Source organism: Artibeus jamaicensis, unplaced genomic scaffold (genome assembly GCF_021234435.1).
Source record: "Artibeus jamaicensis isolate MK-2021 breed Jamaican fruit bat unplaced genomic scaffold, CSHL_Jam_final contig_3176, whole genome shotgun sequence".
NCBI lineage: Eukaryota > Metazoa > Chordata > Mammalia > Chiroptera > Phyllostomidae > Artibeus > Artibeus jamaicensis.
Window position 1 is genome coordinate 5,895,841 of NW_026521740.1, and position 24,607 is coordinate 5,920,447.

A 24,607-nucleotide genomic window follows, 5' to 3' on the forward strand; every position below is an offset into this window, starting at 1 on the left:
TACATGATTTTACATATTTTTATGTAAGAAATTTAGTGTAGAGACTGTCTTCCTTGAGTTGCTGGTACGTAATTTGAGTGCTCAATTTGTTAGCACTCAAACTGTATAGTAACTTGGAATAGCAGTAACTGCCAATGTACATACATGTAAATAATTGGACTATAGTGGTGAGCATCACTGAAAAAAGATAAAGGCAAAGATAACCACAGCTTAACTTCAAGTGCTGGAAGTGACACATTATTTACAAGGTGAAAGTTAGTAATCAGAGTGTCAGTATTGATTTATTTTGTAATGTGTAAGTGAGAATTTCCTGTCCCGATTTGGCATATTATCATCAGAAGGTATACTCAGTATTTTAGAATTGCAGATTAATCAAATGTTTTTGGTTTGACCTAAACAGTGGTCTATCTGTTTAAGCATATAACAGAATAACATAGAGAAAAGAGCATTTTACTATATCCTACCTTTTATATTTGGATGACTTTTATTAAGATAGGTTTTAAACATAATCTAGTGCTACAAAACTTTTTGGGAAACAAAAAAGTGTTGACTTAATTTTTATGAAATGAATTTTATAAAACTGTAATCACAAAAGCCTGTTCATTAAAAGGTACTTGAAACATCTCCCTTTCCTTACTTAGTCACATGCGAAGTAAGTCATTCTAAGGGAAGGAAATAGTATCTTCCTATTCAATTACTCACGCTTCTTCCAATAAAGATGTTTAGGCTTCTACATAATTACATTGTATGTTGAGTTGAATCCATCTCTAATTTTTTTTGTAACAATAAAGAAGAAGGCGATCTTTGTATATCAGTATTATAATTTTTAACATTTTTTGAAGAATTGAATGTCTAGAAGTCATCTACTTTTGGACTTCACAGTCCTAATTGCTTTAATCTCTCATTTTCTTGTGTTTCATTTTAAAGACGTTTGGCTCTGTTTACTGTGTACCCTTTTTTCTTTTTGAGTTGTGCGTGGAAGGTGGACTGAGAGGGGAAGTAGGAAAAAGAATTATTGTCACCATTTACTCCTCATTAATCAGTGTTTCACAGAGTACCATGCCTTCAGTGATTTTTCTTTTTCTTTTTTAAAATTTAACCTTTATTATATTTTTTCTGTTACCATTTAGTCACCTTGTATACTTCTTCCCCTTGCAATCACCGCACTGTTGTCCATGTCCATGAGTCCTTTATCCTCTTTGCTCAACCCTTCCACTCTCTACCCACTCCCACCCACAGCTGTCAGCCTATTCTTTACCTCTGAGTCTGTCCACGTTTGCCTTTTTAGTTCAGTTTCTTCATTAGATTCCACATATGAGTGAAATTACATGGGATTTGTCTTTCTGGACTGGCTTATTTTTCTCAGCATAATGTTCTCCAGGCCCATCCATGTTACAAAGGTTAAAATTTTCTTTTTTCCAGCTGAATGTTCCATTGCGTAAGTGTCCCATAGCTGTTTTATCCACTTATGTACTGATGGACACTTGGGCAGCTTCCATATCTTGGTGATTATAAATAATGCTGCAGTGAACATAGGGGTGCTTGTGTTCTTTCAAATGCCATTTGACCCAGTGATCCCACTTCTGGTTATATATCCAAAGGAACCCAAAACACTAAGTCTGGAATACATTTTTCCCTGGTAAAATAATTCTTACTTTAAATCCCAGTGCCTTTGTCTTTGTGATGCATGTTTGTTTTAATTCCATCTTAGCTTCCACCCATGTAACCATGTTTTTCTTAATTCAGCATTTAACATCTAATACATTACTATTCTTTAATATTACATAGATGTTAAATTGAATCTTTTAGAAGTTATAGCTATACTGTTGACTGGTATTTTCTTTCAAATGAGCTGTTAGAAATGTTATAGCATATGAGAAGGAGCAGTGGCATCCAAAACAATGGGAATCAGGATCAGGCAGTACCCTTTGCCTTAGCAAGGGTCCAGAGACCAGACGATAGTCACTATGTAATTATAAAATCAAAACAAAGAGCACGCAATTCTTAAACAATCAATTTACTGTGCCCTCTACTACAGATGATACTGAAGGAGGGTGGGTGTGCGCATACATTTAAAGTAATAGAGATCGAAGTCTGTAGTTCATTAGCCAGCAACTTTTTCTGTACAAGGGCTAGGTAGTAAATAGTTTGGCTTTATAATCTCTGATGCAGCAATTCAACTCTGCCAGTGTATCCAGGGTACACAAAAGCAGCCATAGACAGTATGTGAAGGAAGGAATGTAGATATTTCAATAAAACTTTATAAAATTAGACAGTAGGCTGGATTTCATAAGCTAAAGTTTGCCAGTCCCTGCTTTAGTTTATTGTTCTGCCTTGCTTTTAAATTGTATGTGGAGATGAATGTTCAGAAAGGAATTAGTACTGATTTTTTTATAATATCATAAATTACACATCAGTTTAAATTTAACTTTTAGTCATACATAGAAAAATATTTTAAGAAATAGTAATACTCAGTGGCACATAGTGCCACAGCATGCCAAGTAAAATTTTCCTAAGGATTTTTTTATCCTGTGAAAGAGGCATTATTTTTCTTGTGAATTCTAATTAATATATTAATAAAGTTGATTAATTGGACAGTCTTTAGGAGAAGGTCATTGATCAGTTACATTGAAGTTTTCAACTTGAGACCTCTGCTTTCTAATTTTAATTAAAATATATTTTCATTTGTATATTTTTCTAATACTTTCATTACTATTACATAGAGATATATTGATATAATTAGATAATTCACTTTTTACAGTGAAGCATTTTATAAAAATATTGTGATTTCTTAGATGTCTGCAAATGTTGATAGAAATAATTCATTTTCATTTGTGGAAGAAGAAGACCTAGAAAATAAATACTGTATTTATTTTAAAAACACATTGAATTTAATGTATTTATACATTTAATGTATTTTTTACATTTTTAAGTAAATATAAAAAATACATTAAAAAATCTTGTAAAGCTCCTAGAAACAAATTCAGGTTCACGGTTATCTTCTTTAGAGTCAGATATATTGCACTTCCCCTTTGGAAAGAATGTACATGGTACTTTAATTGGAAACTGAAATTATATCTACTTTTTGAAAAAAATTATTATTGCCCAGTGTTTGCATCATTTTCCAGAAGCAGTAAATGTAGATATAATTTTATTCAGTAAATAAGGCTGATTTCTATTTAATTCCATTTCTCCAACTGGTGTTAGTCCTTTTGGAAGTTGTTATGTAAGAAGAATAAATGAAAGATGACATCCTGGGCTCATTTCTTTATATTTATTGGTGGTATGATTTAAAAATAAGCATTAATCTACAGTAAATTAGATTTCCTTAAAATGGGGGACAGTGTAAAGCTTTTTATCTAAAAGCAATTAAACTTTTGGTTTTATAATCATCTTAAAGATTAAGAGTTGCTTAACGTGTGATGTTATTTACAAAATATATATGTAGTCTTAGAACTTATATGGTAGTTACTGTTAAATACCAAGGTTTTGTTTTTTAAATTAGAGGTATTTTTATTACAGTTTTTGCGTGTGTATTTCTTTAAGCAAATGCTATCTAGAACTTTGACACTTTTCCCTGTGAGGTTGTCTGTTGAAGAGTGATTAATCCTACCATTTCTTAAAAGTACATAATCTTTCCTTGTAATAGCAGTACCTCCGCTTTTCACAGCGGTACTCTGCCAAGGGTGACTATAAATCTAGTGGCGTCAGCTATTGCAGTACTTTCTGCTAAATTGCTTTCCTTTTGTGCATTTTTCCTTTTTGTCTTTTGAAAGGAGAAAAAGTGTTAAAGAAGACTTTTCCATCTATTCAGTCTTTGTCCTGTATTTTTCATAATGTGTCATATTTTTCTTTTAAAATTCACTTTATCATACTTGAGGAAAGAGCTTAGCCATTAAGCATCTGAGAATGGATGCTGGGATAAAAGATTGTTTTTACTTGTCATGTGAGAACGTATGTTCCTTCTTGTATCTTCAACCCATACCACCATTATTTATCACCATATTTCATAGTAGACTGAGCAAGTGGTTCATTTAAAAGTATATTTATATATCAAAAGTTATTTTAAAGAATTGCCTGTGATAAATACAATTCATTTTGATCCCTTTAGTCCTAGTCCTAACTCCAAAACAGTAAATAATAAGAATGAATATTTTTCAGCCGGTCTTAACTTGTTTATAAATAATAAAAAAAATCTGCCCTGGCTGGCATGGCTCAGTGGATTGATCAGACTGTGAAGCAAAGGGTCTCCGGTTCGATTCTCAGTCAGGGCACATGCCTGGATTATGGGCCAGGTCCCCAGTAGGGGGCATGCAAGAGGCAGTCACACATTAATGTTTCTTTCCCTCTCTTTCTCCCTCCCTTTCCCTCTCTAAAAATAAATAAATAAAATCTTTAAAAAATAATTAAAAAATCTAATTCAAAATAATAGTGGGAGAGGTAACTAGAGGCCTGTTTCAACCCAAGTAATACTATAGTGCTATATTAATCTAGATGCTACAAATACTTTTTTTTTGTTTTGATGTTCATTTCATATGAAAAGAAAGCTGTTGATTGACATAATTTTTAAAATACCATTGGCCACTTATTGTACAATGTTATAATTGTGTTAAGAAAATTTTAAATGTTGAGATAGGCATTCTTCATGGTAAATTTTAGCATTTTTTACTGCAGAAATAGTACATGTTATAGCTTGGTTTATATAGCAGACTAGTATAATGTCAGAATTGTGAGTCAGCACTACAAATTATGTCCATAGCTAGCTTAATTTCTTAATAAGAAATTAGGGCGGAGGGGGGGCTCGGATGGGAGAAATAGACAAAAAAACTGTACTTGAAAAATAACTAAATAAAATTTAAAAAAAGAAATTAAGCTTAATAATGTTATTTTTTAATGGACTTTATTTTTTAGGACAGTTTTGGGTTCATAGCGTAGTTGAGCAGAAACTGCAGAGTTTTCCCATGTGCCCCTGTCCCCACTTGGCATAGCCTCCCCCATTAGCAACATTCCCTACCAGAGTGGTGCATTGGTTACAGTTAATGACATGTCATAATCATTCAGAACTCACATGGGTCTTGACAGATGTATAACATGTATCTACCACTGCAGTATCATTTTATTCCCTTAAGACCCCCTGTGTTCCACCTTTCATGTGTCCCTCCTCCCTAACCTGCCGTAACCACTGATTGTTTTACTGTCTCCATACTTTTGTCTGTTTTGCAGTGTCATATGGTTGGAATCATATAGTATGTAGCCTTTTCACATTGGCTTCCTTTTCATAGGAATGAGAATTTAAGTTTCCTCTGGGTTTTTTCATGGCCGATAGCTCATTTCTTCTTAGTGCTGAATAACACTTCATTGGATGTACCCCAGTTTATTTGTCCATTCACCTACTGAAGGACACCCGGGTTTTTTCCAAGTTTTGACAATTATGAAAAATGTGGTTCTGAACTTCAGTGTGCAGGTCCCTCTGTGTACATGAGTTTTCACCTCCTTTAGGTAAATACCAAGGATGTGATTACTAGAGAGTATAGTGTCTTTGCTTTCATAAAAAAACTGCTGAGCTGTCTTCTAGAGTAGGCATGCCGTTCTGCATTCTTACCGGCAGTGAACGTGAGCTCCTGTTACTGCACATCATAATCAGCATTCGGTGGTGTCGGTTCTGGGTTTTGGCCATTCTCACAGGTTTGTGGTAGTATCTTTTTGTTTCAATTTATGTTTTCTCAATGGCATATGATGTAGAACATCTTTTCCTATGCTTATTTGCCATTTGTGTACTCATATCTTCTCTGCTGAGGTGTCTGTTAAGATCTGCGACCCATTTTTTAAGTAGGTTATTTGCTTTATTGAATTTTAAGAATTCTTTGTATATTTTGGTAGCAGTCCTTTATTTGATGTGTCTTCTGCAAATATTTTTTTCAGTCTATGGCTTGTATTATCATTCTCTTGACATATTTCACAGAACACAAGTTTTTGCTTTTAATGAAGTCCAGTTTATCAATTATTTTTTTCATGGATGGTAGCTTTGGTGTTGTGTCTAAAAGGTCATTGCCATATGCAAGGTCATCTAGGTTTTCTCCCATGATATCTTTAGGAGTTTTATAGTTTTGTGTTTGACATTTAGGTCTGCAATACAGTTTTGAATTAATTTTTTAGAAGGGTATGCAGTTTGTGTCCAGACTCATTTTCATGGTAAGGTGTGGAGGGAGAGGGAAAGTGTTCTGTAGTCCTATAATTAGGTTTTATAATTCTAGTGAGCCTGTGAACTTCACAAGTGCTTCTCAGTCCTCTCCTGGCCCTGCCCTCAACCCCCAGGTGAGTTAGGCTGGCTAGAGCAAGTTGGAATTGGGTATCGCCACCGAGTCAGTCATGTGCTGATAACCCCCCAGCAGTTTAGGCTGTGGTTAGTTCCTCTTGAGGGCAGACCTTGTTAAGAACTGAATGCTGCAGTACATTTATAAATGGTTGCATTACCTCTTCCCAAGCTGGAAGCAGGAGGGGATTTTTCTCAGATACTCACTCTGAGAACCTGGTGGGGTTCATGCTGGTGAAATTCAGTCAAGTGTGGGTCATGCTGGACTTTCTAACTCTCAGATTTCTCTACTTTAAACCTCCAGCCATTCCTCAATTTCCAGTTTAGATTTCCCGACCCAGGCACTGATCCCTGTTTTGTTTATTTTGGTAAGCTGTGGTTCTCTGTATTGGCCTGCCTCTGCAATTTGGGGCACTGATTTGCTGCTCTTGATCTCACTGATGAATCTAAGAATTGCTGATTTTTAGTTTGTTCAGCTTTTTACTTATTGTTAGGGTGGAATGACAGCTTTTGAATTACTTATGTGCTGGAAGTAATGTTATTTAGAAACTAGAAATCTATGTCAATTTTTATAGCAATAAAATCCTCAAAAAGATCTTCAAAAAGAGATTTAAAAATTGTTAATTGTCAAGTAGTTGAAACCATAGAAAGGGGTACTCAACTGTAAAAGTGTAAATATTATTTGACAAAGGCTTTGTATTGCAAATATATTCAGAGGTCATAAAAATACAAAATGAAGTATTCTCCACTGTATTAAATTTTGGTAGTGATTTCTTAATAAGATCTTGTTTTGAGCATATGCCTATCCAGTTGATTAGAAGCTAGTTCAGATAGAAGTAATAGAGTATTAGATTATTTCTAATGGTCTGCCTGATTCTGTACTATTACTTTTCCCCACTTTAGAAATTCATTAAAATAGACTAAATTTGTAATGACACTGTTTACAGGTTAAATGGTGTAGAGGGTCAGGAAGCAAAGTAACAATATGTGCCCTGCTGTCCCATGCCTTCCCCTCCTCTGCAGCCGGAACCATTTTCCTGTTGCTGTTCATGTTGCTGACTCTATAAAGAAAATGCTTTGCCATTGTTTTTTAAATCATCAACTCTAGAAATTAGCTTTTGACTTTCTGCGTTGAAAAATGAATATTTGATTCATGTCTCCCCTCCCAATATAGTCATGTCACTCTCTTTACTTTCTCTGTCTGCATTTGTAACTTCCCTTAACTATTACTGTTAATTCTTTATATTTCCTCCATTAACTATGCATACTAGCCCTTGGCTTCCCACTTTGTAAAATAAAAATATTAACCTGTCTTCTTTTTCCTTCCTCCTCTCCCATCAATTGTCATGGAGCTACAAGGAGGGAAAACATGGAGACAAAGTAAACTTTTTGTTTGATTCTAAAAGTTAAAAATGCATTAGGACTTTTTTATTAGGATGATGATTCTTTTTCATTCTGCAGGCAAGTAGTATCCTATGAGTACAGTTGCTTTCTTGTACAGTTGTCTTCCTCTGCCTGCCTTCCCGGCCTAGACTTACTGGCTGCTTTCATCTCCTGCTGAAATTCCTCAGGCTTCTCCAGGAGTGAGTCACATCTCTGTTCTCCTATTTCTATCCTTCCTTAAACCCCCAACTGTCCCACTTCAGTCTAGACCAGGGCTGTTTAGCTGTTTATGTCAGCTGCCTTACTATGCTGGACTTTTCCTTCATCTTTTACTGGGTTGATTTCTTTATTTCCTAGATCCTATGTTATTGGTTTCTTTGTTTATTTGTTTGTTTCCTCTTTTGATTAATCAGAACACAGCCTTCAATGGCGTCCTAACACAGTGATAAGATGTCTGAGGTCTTGCATGTCTAAAAAGTCTTTCATTAAACTTTTTTAGTGGTTTGATTGACTATAGACTTGTAAATTGAAAACTGCTTTATCTCAACTCTGAGGGTATTGCTTCATTGCCTTTGATTGTCTTTACTTTGCTGGTGACCTTGAGTTCATTGTTTTTTCTTGGGAGCCTCTGGAGTGTCTTTTCAAGTGTTCACGTGACAAGGTTGTAGAGGGATTATTTGGATGTGTGTCTTCTGGGTATTTCCATTTGAAGACTCACATTACTTAGATGCTAAGTAAAATACGTTTTCTTGTTATTTCTTTGATAACTTTTCTTATTTTTATTCTTGTTAAGTGTTAACATCTAAAGTAATCCTTTAAATGTTTGTATATTTTTTAGATGTTTATATATTTTTTATTTACCAAGTTCTTTATTCTTCGTCGGTACTTTTAAAATAGGTTCTTGGAGCAGAGTGATAGCAAACATATTTGTTCAGCTTACTATCTTTATTCAAAGTCTTTTTTTCCTAGTTTGTAATTGTTATAATTTAAAATTAGAATCTCCTGAATAATTTTCATCATTATATTTTTAAGAATTAATATATATTGTAAACTATTAGATGGAAATATAAATCCTCATATTTTATTTTAAAAAAGCTTTTTCCTGTGTGACAGAGATACATCTAAAACCATACTATTTTTTATATATTAGAAGTTTTTATTTGCATAAGAGAGTACTGTATATTTTTGTTGTTGTTGTTTTTCATCTGTTAAATATTTCCTGTGTTTAAATCTTGAATAAAGTAAAAATTTTAAAAATTGAATACAGGGCAGAAGGAAATGAGGAGCTTAATTGCAAAAAGGCTCAACTACAGTCTTACTTTTTCCTATTATTCTGCATTTCATTCACGTTGCTAATTAAATTCATTCATTGCTTATGAAAGATATTTTAAAATTTCATATAAAAGGAGTATATATAAGAATATAATGTCTTAACTTGTTTCATTAATAAGTGCGATCATTTTTTGCCTTAAATTCAGTCTTTATTTTTGCTTGTTTATATGTGTTGTTATTATTTATCATTCATACAAGCTGATTTTTGTTTTTTTAATAATATTCTTATTGAGATTTTTACATACCAATAAATTCACCCTTTTAAAGTATACAGTTCCGTTTTTCTCTATAGTCAGTTACACAGTTATCAAAACTTTGATTTCAGAACATTTTCACTATCCCAGTAAGAAACCCATATCCATTAGCAGTCGCCCCCCATTACCTTCTCCAGCCGGTCCTTCCCAGCCTCTTACCTGCCGCCTATTTCTGTGGATTTGTCTATTCTGGGCATTTTATATACATGCAGTCAAACAACATGTAGTTTTTTATGACTGGCTTTTACTTGGCATGATGTTTCCAAGTTTTGTCCATATTGTCGCATGTATTGGTAGTTTGCTTCTTTTTATGGCTGAATATTCCATTGTATAAATAGACTGCACATTATTTATTCAGTCATCGTGTGTGGACATTTTGTTTTCCTCATTTTTTGGCTATTGTGAATAATGCTGCTGTGAACATCTGTGTAGAAGTTTTCTGTCTGTGTGTTACCGTTCCTTTTTTTAATATTGCTAGGAATGGGATTGCTAAATCATATGGTAACTCTGTTTAGTGTAAAGGAATTGCCAACCTGTTTTCCAAAGTGGCATTTTACAGTCCTACCAACAATAATTGAGTGTTCTAATTTCTCTGTTATCACCAACTGTTGATACTGTCTTTTTTATTATAGCCATTCTAGAGAATGTGAAGTGGTATCTCATTGTGGTTTTTATTCACATATCCCTAATGACTAATAATGTTTTTCATCTTTTCATGTACTTTTTTTTCTATGTGCATATCTTTTGAGAAATGTCAATTCATATCCTTTCCCCATTTTTTAAATTGGATTGTCTTTTTGTTGTTCAGTTGCAAAAGCTCTTCATATATACTGGACATTAAATACTTACCAGATATGTAATTCATAGATATTTTCTGTGGATTATTTTTTAACTTTCTTGATGATGTCCTTTGAAGCACAAATACTTTTGATTTTGATGAAGTCTAATTTTTTAACTTATCTTTCTCTTTTGTTGCCTGTGCTTTTGGTGTTTTATGTGAGAAACCATGCTGTTATCTGAGGTCACAAAGACTCACTCTTATGTGTACTTACAAGGGTTTTATATTTCTTTATCTTAGGTCTCTATTCCATTATAAGCTAATATTTGTTTATAGTGTGAGCTAGGGGTCCAGATTTATTCTTTTTCGGTAGATGTCCAGTTGTCCCAGCACCATTTGTTGAAAAGACTGTTCTTTCTTAATTGAGTGATCTTGGTACCATTATCACAGTCAGCTGATCATATGATCAGTGTTGGTTTCTGGGCTTTCAGTTCATTCCATTGCTCTATATGTCTAACCTTAATGCTAAAACCACATGTCTTGATTATTATAACATTGTAGTGTGTTTTGAAATTAAGGAAGTAAGAGTCCTCCAAGTTTGGGTTTTATTTTTTCAAGATTATCTCTATTATTCTGGGTCACTTTCATTTCCATATGAATTTCAGGATCAGCTTATCACTTTCTGGAAAAAGCTGGGACTCGGATTCAGGTAGAGATTGCCTTAATTCTGTAATCAGTGATGAATATTGCCATCTTGACATTATTTAGTCTTTTGCTGCATGAATATGGGATGTCTTAACATTTATTTAGATCTTTGTTCAATAATGTTTTGTAATTTTCAATGTAGGATTCTTGCATTTTTCTGGATAAATTTAATCCTAAGTATTTTTTGTGATGTTACTGTAAATTTAATTATTTTCTTAATTTCATTTTTCAGCTTGTTTATTGCCAGTGTACAGAAGTACAATTGATTTTTGTATATTGATCTTGTGCAAAGCTTGCTGAACTCATTTATTCATTCTAAAACTTTTTAAGTGGGTTCCTTAGAATTTTCCATATACAAGATCATGCCATCTGTGAATAGAGATAGTTTTATTTCTTTCTTTCCAGCCTAGATACTTTGTATTTCTTTCCTGTTTTCCCTGGCTAGAACATCCTATCTAATGTTGACTAGAAATGGAAAGAGTGGACAAGGCCCTTCTTTTTCCTGAGCTGGAAAGCATTCATTCTTCCAGCATTAAGTATGGCATTAAGCCGTGGGTTGTTCATAGATGCCCTTTGTCAGGTTGAAGAAGTACTCTTCTCATTAAGTATTTTATCGTGAAATAGTGTTGGATTTTGTGAAAGACTTTTTTCTGTGTTCATGGAGGGGATAATAATATGGTTTTGTCCTTTATTCTAATGTATAGTATTTGATTTGTGAGCTTGTTGAGCATAAGGTTGTTTACTCACTTTAATGTCTTCTTTAACTTTGCTAAGAACTGTTCCTCTCACATAGCTATAGTCTCTAAAATGTTTTTTGGATGCTAATTTTACACATGATGATTTTGTAAGGAGGCTGTCTGAAATTTTCAACTAGAATTTGTAGAGTACTCTAGCTATTTTTGCTTATTCTGCAGGGTGGTAGTGCTTCATTATTAACGTTAATAGGTATTCATTACCTTAACTAATATGAAACTTGAATCTAGAAAAAATATTCGATTGGCATATTGTTTATGCCTAATTGGTTTTATAGTGTTTACTTGCTACTAAGAGTTACACTTGTTCTAATTTTATACTATTAGACTAGTCCGACTTTATTATTATCTACCCAGGTAAAAATACTGATTGTACACGCTTCCTCTATGTTTATTCTCCCATTTTAAAATAAAGTAAGTTAGGAATTTGACTCTGTGTGTATGTTTGTGCTTATGTATTTAAGGCATACAGTAGATACTCAGTAAGTATTTCTTACATTAAGAAAATAGATTTATCATGTTAGCTAGAAATAAATGACTATTTATATTAATCTCATTAAAAAGTACAGTTTTGTCTGGAATGGTGCCATGTGTAAAGTAAGCATAAAACTTTTCTTGACCTCCATGTAACTAAGTTTATGGATTTTACAGACACTTTTCATTGTCTTTGAATAAAATATTGACTGATGCCCACAACATGCTGAAGTTTCGAGACTTGTAGCCTGTTCCCATGAGGCCCAAAGTAACAGCTATTTGCTTGTCCTTGGTTTACCAGCCATCAGTTTTGTCTGTTCCCAAATATGTTCGCATTTCATATTTGATATTATAGTGAAATAATTAATAACATATAAATTGATAAAGTAGGAATGTAAAAAGAGAGGGTTTTTAATATGTGAAAACCTACAGTGAACATTTTGGAAAAACTTCATGAGGGTCAGTCACCTAAAATTTCCTTTCTGATGTTATGTGGATAAAATAACAGTAGACAATTGGAAAAGAAATAATAAGTCTATATGAATGCTGTGCTTAGATTGCATTGCCAGTATCTGTAAAGTTGCACTTGAAAAATTAAATATAAATCTTATACCTGGGTAGTTACGGTTATGTTTTTTATTCAAGGAAAACAATGCTGAACTCTAGTTAATAGAACCACACTTACAGAAAACATCTTTGGCTAACTAATATCATAAGGTTAGCAAAATTATGTTTTATGTGTAAATAGCATGTAAGCTAAGTAGAATTTTAATGATTCTCCACAATAGCTCCCATTTTTTATGACCTTAGTTATCAGTCCTGATCTGGTCATGTAAGAGAAATTTTACACTAGTCATATAAAATGGAAATAAGAGAATGTGCTAATTGGTACTAGGAGGAATAATTTATCTGGGAAGATTTGAATTGACTCATTTTACTGAATAAAAGAGCAAAGTCTTTGCTGTCATCTGAGAAAAATGAATCAACAGAGATGAAGACCTTTCTTTCCTTATCCTACTTCTGTGTGATGTGGCACCACCAGGTGCCCATAGTAGCAGTTTGAAATCTAGTTTCCCAGTTGCATTTGGGCAATTTCTGTAGCAAATATACTACCATCGATGATAATAATGATGAATTCAAGGTGCTTGAAGAGTGGGGTTGCTGTTGGCTAAATACGTTCAATTAGTCCGTTACTTTATAAAATAATCGAAGAGTTAATGGTTAGTAAAAAAATGAAAAAGTCCATTGAATATAAATACCACCTAGAAATATTTTTAAAAGTCAGAAAAAATGGTTAGAGAATAGGAATTTCATCTTTGTTGCAATTATTTTTAATTAAGAAGAACCCTAGGACATGTGTACATGGAATGTAGAAATAATCTATATACCTGAGTTTGAATTTATATAGAGTGCTGTCATTTTATTAAATCCCTTGAAATTTTATTTTTGTATTTAGTTTTTTATTTTGTGTTAATATTTATTGAGTAGTGAAAAGTAGATTATTAAAGCAGCATATTAAAATGTCTAATCTCATTTCAAGTTTATTGTTATATGTTAAAAACATATAATGATAGCTGGCATATAAGTTCTATAAGTGTTTTTCTTCTTATTTGTTCGTTACTCACCATACCTTATTAATTAAGAGTGTAGACTTCGGAGCTAGAATGTTATTCAGATTCTATCTCTGCTAATTTCTAATTGTGTGACTTGGGGCAAGTTACTTAATTTCTCTGTGCTGCAATTTTTTATCTGTTTATATGAGGTGAAATTATATATTCTTCATGGGTTTTAAGAATTAAATTAAAGTATGTAACATGTTTATATAATGCCTAAGAAGAAAATGCTTTGTGTTCACTTTTATTATATACAAATTCATAGAAATTTGCATTTTAATCTATATTCAAGCCTGTCGTAAAAATTGATATAGTCATTGGCGTGATAACATCATGCCACATAGTTACATGGCTCTTCATTATATTTTTAGTGTAAACTATTTTAAAATGACCCTACAGGAATGAAAAATTTTTGAAAAGGATTATATAAGAGCAATATTCCAAAATAACATTTGTCTGCTTTTCAGATTCCTCATCTTTTTATTCTAAGTGAGAGAAAAAATGTGGGTCAGAGTAAAGTTTTATAAATATATATTATTTTGTTTTTGTTTATTGCTGTTTTATATCCTTTTTTCTCTAATATTGTCTTATTTCTTTTAGATCTGTAGTCATTGAACATTCTAATTTTCAACAGAGACTACCTGATTAGATCGATGTGTAATAAACCTACGTCTAAATGTAGACCTCAGTAAGTAGCATGTATTGACTCTCAGGTCACTGGACTATTTATGAGTCTGTTATAATATTTACCGAATTTCTATAAAAAGCCCACACATACCATAAACTCCTTAATGGAATTACTGACAGCTTTGGGCGTCCAGGAGTAGAATGTTACTGCCAGCACGACAGCGGAGCCGCGGTAATCCAGCTCCAGTTCCTGATTAATGAGGTCAGTGGATTGCTTTAATCTCTCCTCCATGTGTACGACATAGAGCCACGTCTGGTCTTTAAGATTTCTTGCATTCATTCATATTGAAATATGTAAACAAAAAACTGATTTCTTACAGTTCAGAGATAATAGTAATTCACTGTAAGGCATCATTTTGGACAGTTATATAAATGATGTTTCTCAAAACAGTGTTGCAAATAGAATGGTATAAGCTAAATCATTTTGGTAGAGGGTGCTGCATTTAAATTTTATTTCAGTGATATTGAAAGTTATAAAACATATAAAAATTCATATTAAAATGTTTTTAAAGGTAGAATTTATTATAAATAACAAAATGTACTTCTCAAATGGGTTTTGAAACACAACCAGTAAACCAAAATCTCTTAGAAACTGTTTATTGTCCAAAGTTCTTGTTGTGTCTCTTATTGGTTGAAGTAATTGATGACACCTTTTTTTTTGTTTGGTAGAGTGTAGTTTGGAAGGATTTAGAGAAACCCCATTTCATCAGCAGAGTAAACAGTGTGTTTGCAGGTTTTAAAAAGTATGATCAGCTCTGAGAATAGGTGCTTACTATAACTAGTGACAGGCAGGAAAATCTGGTCATAAAAGGAAGAAAGAGAAATTACTCCAGAAATGGCTTTGTGATTCTTACATGTGAGGATAATTTTGTACATTATTTTTCTCTTAGATTCTTAAATGTATATGAGAGAAAGAAAATACTCACTACCTCTGGCTTTTGATAAATGTTTTGTTCATATCAAAGGATTAAAAGCATTGTGAGTGTAAAGAGTTAAAGATGATAAAAGGAAAATATTCAGCAAAATTAGGATCCAAATAACATGCAATTGCGTAGGTTTTTCAGGGTAAGAGGAAGCTTTTTTTGTAACTTTAGTATCCTCCATAGAGTTGCATAAAGTGTTAAAAAAAGGTTGTCAGGCCCATATATGAGGGCTCAGATTTTTTTCCATTAAAAAAAAGCTTTCATATTTTGAAATAATTAAGACTAGCAGTTAGTTTCAAAATAGAGAGCTCCTGTGCATTTTTTCCTCCAGCTTCTCCCATAGTAACATTTTATATAACAATACTACAATATTTGTCAATTGTGTTCCATATAAAATATATTGTACTTTGTTTTGAAGGGAGCTCTTGTGAGTGCCTTGGCTGATGACACCTTACACTTATGGAATTTACGTCAAAAGAGACCTGCCATACTGCATTCACTTAAATTCTGCAGAGAAAGGTGAGCGTCTCTTGCTTTTCATATGTATATGTGTGTATAAACATATCACACACACACACACATATATATTTGCTATTCTGTTTTGAAATATTTTCTTTGAATTTTGTTCTCTGATATTATTTTTTTGTGATGGACTTTATCCTAAAAATAATTCAGAACTTCTAAGAATGTCCAGAGAAAAGTAAGTTTTCTTCCTTTTCAGATTCATCTTCCTCCCAGAGGCAACCACATAAATTTCTTTTGTATGTCCTTTTAGAAATACTTACGGTCTGTGTATATAAGCAAAAATTCCTGTATAACGTTTTTTTGCATAAAAGGAAGGCATTACATATTTTCTCTAACTTTATCTGGTAGATTGTTTCATATTAGCACTTTTAAACCTTCCTTAGTCATTTTCATAAGTACATGATACTCCATTGTATGAAAATGTCATAATTTGTTCAGTCAGTCTTTGTTATTAATGGGCATTCATATCATTTTCTGTCTGCTGTTCATTTTGCTGTGTTGTAATATTATGTTACATATATGTCTGTCCACATTAATGAATGTATCTGTAAGATACTTGTAGAGTGGAACAGCTTGATCACAGAAATCTCTCATATGATGTGTGTTTGTGCTTTCATTGGAAAGGCATATTACACCCCAATTTTATTAAACATTCTTTCATACTTACAGTACTCTTACAGTTGTAGTTGTCATGCTTAATCTTTGATTTATACGGAACTTACTTTTGAGTAAATATGAGTAGGAATATAGTCATCTTCCTGCCTCCCATTGCTTGGGAGACTTACTTTTTGATTCATATATATATAAATACACACATACATATACATACATAAATACATATGTATATATCTGTATATGTCTGTATATGAGTATGTGTTGTATCTATATATATAAAAGAAGTTTGGGTCCAGCTGGTTTCTAAATGCAGTGGAGTAAGTGTCTTTGGCCATGTTTGTTGGAAGACAGGCATCAGACCACGGTTCTGCTTTGATGTCAGTCTGTTGAGGTTATATGACCAGGTCAGTCTCTTTAAGAGTCTGCACTTCTGCCCACAGTGGCCTTCAAAGTATGCAAACTGGGCTACCGGGAATATAGAAGTTCAACTTGTTGTTGACAAGGCATGTCTTTATTGTATGGGGGACATGGGGGGCAGAGACTAGAGCTGGCAGGGGGTCAGCAGCAAAGTTTGTTCTTGGGCTACATCTTGTCTGAGAAGGTAAGTCACCTAATGGCTTTAGTTGAATCATGGTATTACTTCTAAAGGAGGGACAGAGGTGAAGGAAGAGTTAATGAAAGGAGGGAGGGGTGAGATTAGGGAGGAAGAGTAAGCACAAAGTCAGGGTTCAGTTCTTTGCTACCTACTGGGAATAGAGCCAGCCTCTCAAGTTGCGGGGCAGAGTTCCTCAGTCTGCTAGCTGGTTGGATCTCAGGGGGAGCCTACCTCAGTCTCAAATGCGATGGAGCAGGAGGAAATAGTGGTGGGCATCTTCGCGCCAGGCAATACCTTCGTTCCCAGTCTCATACCACCTGCTGCAAATGAAGGTAGACCTGGCAGAGTAGTTGTCAGCCTGGCTTGATTTTATCCCCCGGAGGGCATGTGACAATGTCTGGAGATGTTTTTTGTTGTCACAAGTGGGGGTGGGCATGAGCAGTGCTCCTGACCTCTAGTGAACAAAGACCGGGGATGCTGCCAGACATGTTGCAGTGCACAAAAAGTGTCCTATTACAAAGAGTCATCAAGCCCAAAATAATAGTTCTGTCCAAGCTAAGAAACTGTGACCTACAGTACATCAAAATGATGTCACTTGGTCAGTACAGTACTACAGATGTTCTTTTTATTTAATTTTTTTAATTGTATTTTTTCACTACCATTTAATCTCCTCATATCCCCCTCCCTACTGTAATCACCTCACTGTTGGTGGTGTTCAAGAGTCCTTTTTCCTTTTTGCTCAATCCCTCTACCCACCAAGCCCCTCCCTCCCCTGCTTAGTATCATACTGCTCTCTGAGTCTGTCTTTATTTTACTTGTTAGTTCAGTTTGTTCATTAGATTCCACATATGACTGAAATCATGGGACTCGTCTTTCTATGACTAGCTTTTTTCACTTAGCATAATGTTCTCCAGGTCCATCCATACTGTTGCTAATAGTAAATTTTTTTTTCTTTTTTACAGCCGAGTAGTAGTCCATCATGTAAATGTCCCATAGTTGTTTTATCCACACATCTACTGATGGACGCTTGGGCTGCTTCCATATCTTGGTGATTGTAAATAATGCTGCAGTGGACATGCGGATGCTGATGTTCTTTCGTGGAAGTTCTCTTAAAACTACCACTCACTGTACAGATTCTGCCAGAATGTAGGATTCCAGCAGGAGAATACTGATACCTTGTTTGCTAGTGGCATGTCCATATCCTCACTGGAACATAGGAATGTGACAGTATATAATCCAAGTTCATGAACAGATACACTACAGGTTATTGTGGTATATCGTCATGGAGAGAGAGGGTCAAACCTCAAGGAGTCTCAGAGTCAGGAATTGATAATGGAGTAAGGCCCTACAGCACCTCTAAGGATGATATCCAAGAAGTTTTGATAAACATGAGTGAGGAACCCTGAGCTAGTCTGTAAGGTGCCCGTAGGTACATATCTTGACCAACAAAAGGAGCCCTTGTGTCAAGTACAAAGAAGTACAAGGCCCTTCTTGGTGGACGCAGCCTCGCAGAGTCTCCCAGAGCCCTCCTTGTTTGAGTGCTGCCATTCAGGACACAGCCTGCACAGTTGTGTGCCTTGGCCCTAAAAGTTACACATGAGATGAACTGACGGGCTTCCCAGTTTCGGTTGCTGTCCGCTGCCCATTTATTTTATAATTAGAGGATGCTTATTGTGTGCCAGCTTAATGGTAGCTGCTGAGCACACTTGTAAACAAAACCCGGCTGACCAGCAGAACCTAGGTGGTCCAGTTCAGAATTCAGCTTCTGCTTGACCTTCATTAAGGCAACAATAAACAAAATACTATAGTGTGAGTACCCAGTCCTTGAAGGTCACGTTCGGATGAAATTTTCTAAGATGGCTACCAACTTGTATGGCAGCTCTTGGATTTAAAATGCCAAGAAAAGGCCCTGGTGCCTCCTGGGTGAACCCTGGTTTATTCTCTCACGACTAAAGTTCAGATTTCCTCACATGGCAGGAGGGAGAGACATGGCGTTTGGAATAGCCTCTTTTTCCTTAGCACCTGGCTACAGGTGGGGAGGGGAGGGGGGAGTGGAGGCTGTCCTCAGCTCTGGGAATCTGTCCCCAGTCAGAAAACTTTTTCTGCCCCTCAGTCTGAGTTCTTTGTCATTGAGGACTTTTCAAATGCCCTGATGGAAGTGTTCTGTTGGGACAGATTCCTGTCATTCCCTGCCCATCCTCCCATCTCCCTCCTTTGTAGGAACCATTCTTTTCTGTATGCAACTAACTTCTTTACATTCAGTGTTTATATCTGTAAGTCAGGGTAGTCTGGGTTATGCTATCATAACAAATACTCAAAATCTTCATGACCGAATGACCTATGTGGATTTGCTGGAAATCTGTTCTGTTTCATTATAGTCTTTTTGAATTCTGGTCCAGGAATGGTCTTTACAATATTGGGAGTCACTGTAGTAGAGGAAGAAAGAATATGATGAAGCTCTCATTGGCTCTTAAAGCTTCTGCCTGGAACTTACATGTATCTCTTCTTCTCTCCTTTTGTGGGCCAGAGCGAGTCATATGACCATCCCTAATATTAATCATATAACCAGAAAGAGAAAAAAGCTGGATTCTTTGTGAATGCTTATAATAATTACCACCCTGCTTATTTTATTATTGACACTGAAGTAAAATAAGCAGGAGCTTAATTAGTTTTCTCTTTACTTAATGATGGATTTGGGCTAACTTAATAGTTAAATTACTTTGTTTTACCATTATGCTATTTACATTTTTTCTTCTGAAGCAAAGAAAGCTAGAAAAAATATGAAAAGTTTATAAATGGCTTTTTTATTACATTCTGAACAATTGTAAAATATTTTAAACTTAAGGTTTTTATTCCTTTTTAAGTAGTTTTTTAGTAGAAATTTATAGACATATAGAAATTATATGTAGTGATTTAAATTTCATTTTTTTCATAATGTAGTTTTTTTTGTTTTAGTTTAAATGTGCTAAAATATACAACATAAAATTTACTATCTTAACCACTTTTAAGTGTATAGTACATTTACATTGTTATGTAACCATGTAATATGGATATTTTAATATGATTTTAGTGTTATGTATTTAAGAAAAATACAGAAATTGTAGTCCCAAGTCTTGGTTTAACTCTGTGAACTTGGGTTCATACTTCACTGAACCCAAGAATTCACATCAGTGAATTCTTACTTCACTGATTTGTATATTGCTTTCCTAATTTGCAGAAAAATTTCCTCTCTGTCACGTAATCTTTACTATTTCTTTTCCTTCATATATTAAAATGTTTTGCCCTTTTATCCCAGTGTGTTCTATAATGATTATAGAATGCTTGTTATGTGCCCACTTAATGCTGACTCCTGAGCATATGAGGGAGAACCCTTCAAAAATGGAATTGATTTATTAAAAATTGTGTATTTATTTTTACATATTTAAACTTTAGTCACTTCTGAAGTATTCTCCATTGGATGCAATACACCTATTGAGACATTTTTTCCATTGCTGAAAACTCTTTTTTAAAAAGATTTTATTTATTTATCTTTAGAGGGGAAGGGAGGGAGAGAGGGAGAGAAATATTAATGTATGGTTGCCTCTCGTGTGTCCCCTACTGGGAACTGGCCTGCAACCCAGGCATGTGCCCTGACTGGGAATCAAACCGCGATCCTCTGGTTTGCAGTCCTGCATGCAATCCACTGAGCTACACCAGCCAGTGCTGAAAACTCTTTTTTTAACTTGTTGGTTTTGATACCTTTTAGTGCTTCTGCCATTTTTTGTTTCAACTCTTCAATATCAGCAAAATGTTTCCTTTTGATGCCATTTTTTTCATCCAGGGAAACAAACAAAAAAAATCTCTCCTGGTGAAATTGGGTGAACACGGAGGGTGGGGCATGGGGGTCATGCAGTTTGTGGTCAAAGACTGCCGAATACTCAGTATTTGGTGGGCAGGTGGGCTCATAAATCACCCATCATGAACTGGGGGCAAACACTTTGAAAGTTTTCAAAACAAATTCACCGAAGCTGAATGCAGCCTTTCACAATAGTGATAGCTGCTCCGCTGATGCAGATGGGTTCCTAGAATACTCAGGTAGCGGAGGTGGGAGAGGGGAGAAGCCTGTGCTACCTGGGGCCTGCCCTCCAGAAGATAATTCCAGTTTTTGCAGGTCCCCTCTTACATATTTGTAAACAAGACAGAATTGGGCCTTGCATTAGAACCTTGCTCAGAGTTAAGATTCCCAGATGCCCAATAAAATGGGGTGTTCGTGTGAAGTAAATATATATCTCAGTTTCTGTAGAATGATTTTGAATTGAGTGATAACACAAACTTATGAATGTCCTCCTTCATTAGCAGCCAGCCTATAAAAGTTCAGTTTTTACCATATTTGGTCACTTATCTTAAAATGTGATTTTCTCTGTTACCTGAGAAGCAGTGTATTAGAGTGGTTACAGCCGCGGACTGGAGGTAAACTACATATGTTGACTCTTAGTTCATAGACCAGTCACTTAAAACTGTATCCATTTTGTTATCTGTAAAATAGATGATTATGATCTCACAAAAAACCTAAGATTCATGTTATAAAGTTAATATGTGTAAAGTAAGAAGTATGTATAAAGCACATATAATAGTTTATAGTATGTAGAAATTACCTATATAATTATTCTTGTTTTTAAAGTTATTGGACTTATATTAAACAATAATTTTGTAACTTGAAATATCTGCATTAACTTAAGAGATTTTAGGTAGTGTTTATAGAATCAACTAATTGGAAAAGGTCTTCAGTATGTGAGTGGGGAGGTAGAGGGGCATAGTTCAGTCCCTAACAGGGAAGTAGGCTAAAACCAAAAAGGATACAGTACAGAATATTTTTAATCATAAAAAGCAAAACTACTTTGAAAGTTGAAAATACTTTGAAAATACAGTGTTTTAAATGTCTTCTTTGAAGAGCATGTAGCTTATTGTGCCAATTGCCAGGTTCATGTCTCAGTAGGAATTTATCTTTTATACAGTTTATACCACAATAAATAATTTACCAATAGCAGTAGTAGCTACATCATCTAAATCCCCTGCAACCTGCAAAGTGTTGGTCATAGCAGTATACTGGTGGGGAGGAGGCATGGCCTTCAATGCCCTATACCTGTTAAGGATTGAATTGTGTTGCCCAATAGATGTTGAAATCCTAACCCCAGTATTTGTGACTATAACCTTATTTGGAAATAGGGTCTTTGTGAGTGTAGGCAAGTTAATATGAAGTTACTAAGGTGGACTTTATCTAATATGAGTGGTGTTCTTATAAGAACAGGAGAGAGACAGACATATAGGGAGTCTTTACCTGATGAGTAAAGACACCTGAGTCCCTGCAAACCAAGGAATGTCAAGGACACCTGGCAATACCAGGAGCTAGGAGAGAGGGAGGTGTGGGACACAAGTTTTCTGGAGCCTTCAGAGCAAACCTGGCCCTGCCGGTGCCTTGATTTCTGATGGCTAGCCTCTAGAACTCTGGAAGAATAAATTCCTATTGTTTGAAGCCACCTACTTTGTGGTAATTTTTGTTGTGGCATCTCCAGGAAACTGATATATGTTGCCTTCATTCCTCTTGCTTGATATTGGTAAATCTCATTATTATGCATCTTTGGGTTTATACAAATAGGAAGAGATTGCTTGTTTATGTTGAAATTGAGAGTTTGACAGGCAAATTCTGTTGGGTAATTGCCTTCTAGATTATGTTTCATTTAGCTTCTACACTGCTTTTTTCCTTTAATTGGGAGGAAGTCATAGGTTTATAGGCAACTGCAACTATCTACTAGTGTTTTTTCATTGCCTTGAGTTAACATGACCATTATTCTCAACCATGTTAAATTTCTGCATATATAAAGCATTTTACGACTGATGACTCAATTATATATATCGGCTTTTTTATGTAGATCCCACTATTATTGTCTAATAATTATATCTCTTAATTTTATAATTCCTTATTGTTTATAAAACACTTTAACGTAAATTATTCTCAGGGATCAAGACAATTTTCTTTGTGAAATTTCAAAGAACAGAATTTTCTTCAGCATAAGGATGTTAGGTCTTAAAATTAATATATTTATTTTAAAGATAAATGTTTTTCCTTTATCCTAACACTGATTTACAGTTTATTTCTGATACTCTGATTCATAACTCTTTCATTTGATGATAGATATATCTATACATTTAGAGAATAAAATAAGCATGCATGCATCTTACACTAATGATTAGGAATATATAGTATCACATGGAATACATTAATAATAAAAATTGTATCCCAGCAATCATCCATGTCCAAAGTCCTCTTAAGAAAAAAATTGTTTGACAAATGGAGTAATTCATTCAGATACCAACACAGCAATGGGAGAGTTGGTGCCTATAGGTGGTACTTCAGGGACTGGCTTCTGCCCTGGCATCAGATTTTCATAAATAAATCAATGTAGGAAAAGAAACTTAATTTATCCCATTATACTCTCATCATAATGCTACCTAAATATTATGCTTTTCATATGTATGAGGCTTGCAATTTGCTCAGTGCACATGAATAGGGCAGAGCTGTAAAAGAGTATTTGGCTAGATACCAGCCCTTAAAAAATGTATACAGGTCTTCCCAGGATTTTGAATTAATTCACTGCACATATTTCTGTGCAAGGAAAATTTTAATCATAATATTGGAACAAATTAGAGACCTAGAATTACAGTTTTTGTGGTAATTGCATCATACCAGCAAAATATTTTTCTTTGAAAGCAGCATAATGAGAAGTGTACAAGCATTAGACATGAGAGCAATTTGATGGGATGATATTCAGGACTGGAATGCAGAAATGGAATGGCAGCTAGGCCTGGTAGGAAAGTGCACAGAGGGATCTCCTCTGGGCCCAGTTCTAATCTGGAAAAGAGAATTGGTTGGTGCTGTGGAAATGATGAGTCACCTTGGGATTCTAAGTATAGAGAACCATGTGCTTAGACAAATTTAAAAAGGAAAAAGATCTGTGTTTCAGGAAAGACAATTGTGATTTGATGACCTTGAGACTGTAGAAGGAAGTTAAGAAGTGTTGGATAACTTCCTAGAATAAAATTATGCATAACAACTAAGAAATTCTGAAAAGGAAATTGGGAGAGACATTCAAAGAGATTTCTCATTGCACAAGGGCTTTAAAATGCACACAAGGTATAAAAAGGTTATATGGAAGGAGGGACTAAGTCACTGGTGACTATAAGAGTGTCTTAGCTTTGCCCATTAGTATGAGCTAAGTCTTGTGCAAAATACCAGAGACAATATAATGAATGAAAAACTTTGTTTTTATGCTTAGGGCATACAGGGGTGGCCATAAGTTGGTTCTGAGTGTAATCCAAAGAAATAATACAATAAGTAATAATAATACAAGAATGAACTCTGTGTTTCACATAATTACAACCAGAAATGTACTTTTGCCCACCACAGTGTATTATTCCTTTAACTGTATTAATGCAGTATTGGCTCAGAAAAATTATATCTTAGACTGCCGAAAGGACTGTAAAATTATTGGTTGGCTTAGGAGGAATGTAGAATGGGAGTAGTGCTTCATATTTGGAAATAGGAAAAAAAACATTTTAGAAGGTTAATTAATTTCAGTTCACCAAACATTGGGTACCTTCTGTGTATTAGGGATTATGCT

General features: G+C 34.5%; 1 protein-coding gene across 3 annotated transcripts in view; it reads left to right on the forward strand.

The window, feature by feature from the left end:
• The window catches only part of STXBP5 (syntaxin binding protein 5), a 125,113-nt gene that overhangs the window by 8,301 nt on the left and 92,205 nt on the right, over positions 1–24,607 (forward strand). For all 3 annotated transcript variants that reach the window (XM_037156812.2, XM_037156813.2, XM_037156814.2), the window contains exons 3-4: positions 14,412–14,493; positions 15,633–15,733. In XM_037156812.2, coding sequence (XP_037012707.2) covers positions 14,412–14,493; positions 15,633–15,733 — 183 coding nt within the window. The remainder of the gene's footprint in view (positions 1–14,411; positions 14,494–15,632; positions 15,734–24,607) is intronic.